Here is a 3,837-nt window from a genome sequence, read left to right on the forward strand (position 1 = left end):
CCCCACCCCCATCATAGCCAAACATTCCTATGGGAAAAAAAAATACAAATAACCAGAAGTTAAAAGTCTTGGTTTCTGATATAAGATCTGAAATTTGGGGGTTGATTTATTTCAAATAAAGAATCTGTTCTAAAAATAGTAAAATATACAGAAAAACAATTCGGTTGGTCATATACTCCTATTTAATTTTCGTGTGCAATTTTTTTTAAATTTGCAAACAAGTACTATTTGTACTGGAGAAGCGCCTTGTATCCTGTATTGTCTCCACTGACCCCCCCCCCCCCAGGAGCCAGACTCTCACATGCAGATATCCAGCAGGCTTAAGGTCTGAAATGGCTCTTTTACAGTGTGATACCATCTCATTGCCACTCTGGAGTAGAGCAAAAACATCAAATAGAGGCTTTGTTCAGTTTGACAAACAAATCCTGGGCTTCATGCGACCCCCGGTCCTTTCATCCTACTTATAAACACAAGGGAGACATCTCACCGACAACTTTGGCAATGAAAATATGCGCCACGGTTTTTAAAACAGCAGGTGCAGGCATCGGAAAGATACAACTGAAGGGAAGGGAAATGAGAAAACTCCCTGTGATTACTGGGAAATGAAACCATTACTCAACAGAAAATTCGAACTTCAGACGTAACACAAACCTCTTGTTGCCCTCTCACGTAGCTGGGAATGTACATTCAAAGGAAGCACCAAAATAATTTTCCAGAAATAACTGCAGGGAGAGAACGCCTAAGCAAAAAACGCTCTACAAATTAAAAGGGCACAAACAAATCCGGTTTTCCCCCACAGAACTCTGGGGAAGAAGAGCCAAGGATAAACTAATCCTCTAAATCCTGAGACACCCTGGAAAGCTCCCTCTAACCTGTCCATCCTCTGAGGTCTCCTTTAGGTATCTGTCTCTGAGATCACAATCCTAAGTAATCGTGAGATGTTGAAACCTTTCAAATGAGAGCCCAGAATTCTGCTAATTTTGTATGCGCCCGGGATGTCTGGGAGGATAAATCCAGGCATTATTGGAATATACTTTCCTTGATCGAAAGGGGGAGGGCGTGGATTGAGAAAATTTGCATCTTATGGTTAAAATTGCCCTTTTAGCTTCCTCGGGACATGCCTCGGGAGTTGGAAGCACTTTGGAGCGGTGTTGCTCTTTTCCTGTCTCCGCATGCCCCACACCCACACAGAGATTTCTAGGTCTCTTGCGCTTGGTGCAAGGTCTCCTCCTCCCTCTTGCACAAACTCTACCAGCTCTATCAGTTCTCTACCAGCTCCTGAACTCTGTAGGCAAGGTGAGGCAGAGGAACTTGGATGCTGCAAACCTGGGGCTCTCCAGAGGAGGTCCCCGCCAGGAACCAAAGGGAGGGTGGGGCGCACACCGTGCGCCATCCCTGGCATCTCAGAGTCCCCAGTTCGCCCTCCCTGGCCAGCAGTGAGCTCCTCCTGTAGTAGACACGTGGCCTTGCCAGAACTTATAGAAAGGCCAACAAAGTATACAAATAAAAGTCTGCCTTCCAAACAGTCTGATTGTCAGTTTCTTTGGTGAGTGCTGACACCAAGAAGAGAAACCATCCACAAACCTTCCCGGTTCATCCCCACTGGCAAGGCTTCATACTTAAAAGTCCACTCCAACAGAAACCTTTACCACTTGATTTTGAGTTCAAGAAAACACAGAAAGTGGGCGCTGTGCAGGGGTTTGGGGAGTGGGCATATGTGCTACACAGCAAGGCAGGGATTTCCTGGGCACCATAGGCCAAAGTAGTCCCAACTGCTTTTTCAGAGCAGTAGTGAGTGCCTAGGAGCCAGACTCAAAGGGGAGGGTTGACACCCAAAGGGGAGTAGAGGCTTCTGAAGCAAGAGGGAGGGGCAAACAAGCAAAGTCTTGAACCTCAAAGTTCCAGAGTAGGGGAGAGGGGTGGCAGTTCTCATGGAAGATGTCCATGCAGTTTATATTTTTTTTCTGTTTGGATTTTCTACCTTGAACCACCGAGGTTTAATTTCAAAGAAAAAAAAAAGGTTATTGCAACTATCAAAACTGATCCTAGGGCCAAAGACGGAGCCAATAACTTTTCTCATGGACTCTAGGAGGCGGCTAGGGTTTCTGCAAAGAGCACTGTCCCCTTGAAAAGGATTAGAGAGAGCGAGATCTGAAAGCATGGGCCAAGAAGCTGCATATCATAAGAAAAGCAAGTTATCTCAGGTGTTGCTTCCAGGGCTGAGATACTGAGTGAATGGGGAGGGTCCTATAAACCCTCAGCCCACCCCATCTTCCTCCTTCTCCATCAACAGGATCACCACCATCATCATCGTCGTCGTCATCATCATCAGCGGCAGAACTTGCACTTGATGATCTTCTTAAATGCGTTTTGAAAGTCCTTGTTGAAATAAGCATAAATAACGGGATTGAGCAGGGAGTTGGAGTAGCCCAGCCAGTTGATTATGGCACCCAACAACGCAGGCATGTGGCAGCTGCTCTCACAGAAAGGCAAGACCAGAGCCACAATGAAAAAGGGCAGCCAGCAGAGAATGAAAGTGCCCATGATGATGCCCAGCGTCTTCACTGTCTTCCTCTCACGGGCCAGGGCCATCTTGCGCTTTGCCTCAGCATTCCGCTCATTTTTTCTCTCCAAACAAGCAGGGGCATAAGACGTAGTCCCGGACTCACTGGGCAGCGGCAGGTGCTCTTTGGAGTTACCCACTCGGTGCACCTCGATCACCTCCAGGGTGGCATCGTCGTCACCCTGCCTCACCGCACCATTAGCGCATGAAGCCCCCACAGCCTTGCTCTCAGAGCTGCACCTCCAGTCCCCACTACCTGGCTGTCCGTTCAGGCTCTTCTTGGGGGGCGGGGCCGACGATGTACTAAGACTGGCGCCCGCTCCCTTCTTTTCTACCTTCTTGACAGTCTTGCGGATTCGGAAGCGCGCGGCTCGAAAGATGCGCCCATAAAGGACCAACATGAGCAGCAGCGGGATATAGAAAGCTCCGAAAGTGGAGTAGATGGTATAGCCATGGTCCTTGCTGATGGTGCATGCGTCGGGGTCCGAGCGGTCTTCCGGGGTGCGCCAGCCAAGCATGGGCGGGATGGAGATGAGAAAGCCAATGAGCCACGTGAGCGAGATCAGCGCAGCGGCGCGCCGGGGCGTCCTCTTGTTCACGTAGTCTATAGGGTCAGTGATTGCCCAGTACCTGTCTAGCGCGATGGCGCACAGGTGCAGGATGGACGAGGTGCAGCACAGCACATCCAGGGCGATAAACAGGTCACAGGTGACCTGGCCCAGAGTCCACTTGTTGAGCACCTGATACAGAGCAGCCATGGGCAGCACCAGCACTGACACCATGAGGTCGGTGACCGCCAAGGAACCGATGAGATAGTTGGCCACATTCTGGAGGGAGCGCTCCAAGGCGATGGCAGCCACCACGCAGGCATTGCCGAGCACCGCGCAGAAAATGAGGGTGCCCAGAAGCAAAGAGGTGATCACTTGGTAGCTGAAGGTCACGTCGGAGATGTCAGTAACGTTGCCGCCTGTCCCGAAGGGCTCCTGGGACGATGTGGTGTTGTTGCCTTCCCCAAGACTGAACATATCCATGCCTGCCAGCACGCCCGGTGGGGTTGGAGAAGGGAGGGGGAAAGAGCTGCAAGGGGATCTCCCTCGCCCCTCCCCCTAGGGTCTTCCTCCTTTTCTGGGGAATTTCAGAGGGAGGGGATCAAGGGACTGTAGCGGGAAGTTCTTACAGCTCTGACGAAGGCTTCTGAGAGGAGCAGCTTCCAGGCGCACTCTCTCGCTTGGCTCCCGCCGGTCCCGAGCGCTCAGAGGCTCCAGCTAGGAAAC

General features: G+C 50.7%; 1 protein-coding gene across 1 annotated transcript; it reads right to left on the reverse strand.

Moving 5' to 3' along the window:
• Positions 1–2,328: 2,328 nt before the first annotated feature.
• Positions 2,329–3,594, reverse strand: Htr1a (5-hydroxytryptamine receptor 1A). The gene has a single exon (XM_050160350.1). It carries the CDS (start codon positions 3,592–3,594, stop codon positions 2,329–2,331), a length of 1,266 nt encoding a protein of 421 aa, XP_050016307.1.
• Between the last annotated feature and the right edge of the window lie 243 nt (positions 3,595–3,837).

The sequence above is a fragment of the Alexandromys fortis genome, unplaced genomic scaffold (genome assembly GCF_014885135.2).
Source record: "Alexandromys fortis isolate MF-2015 unplaced genomic scaffold, M_Fortis_MF-2015_v1.1 scaffold_76, whole genome shotgun sequence".
Lineage (NCBI taxonomy): Eukaryota > Metazoa > Chordata > Mammalia > Rodentia > Cricetidae > Alexandromys > Alexandromys fortis.

Excerpts from the sequence above, each read along its gene's own strand:
- Htr1a (XM_050160350.1), bottom strand. The coding sequence starts at position 3,594 with ATGGATATGTTCAGTCTTGGGGAAGGCAACAACACCACATCGTCCCAG.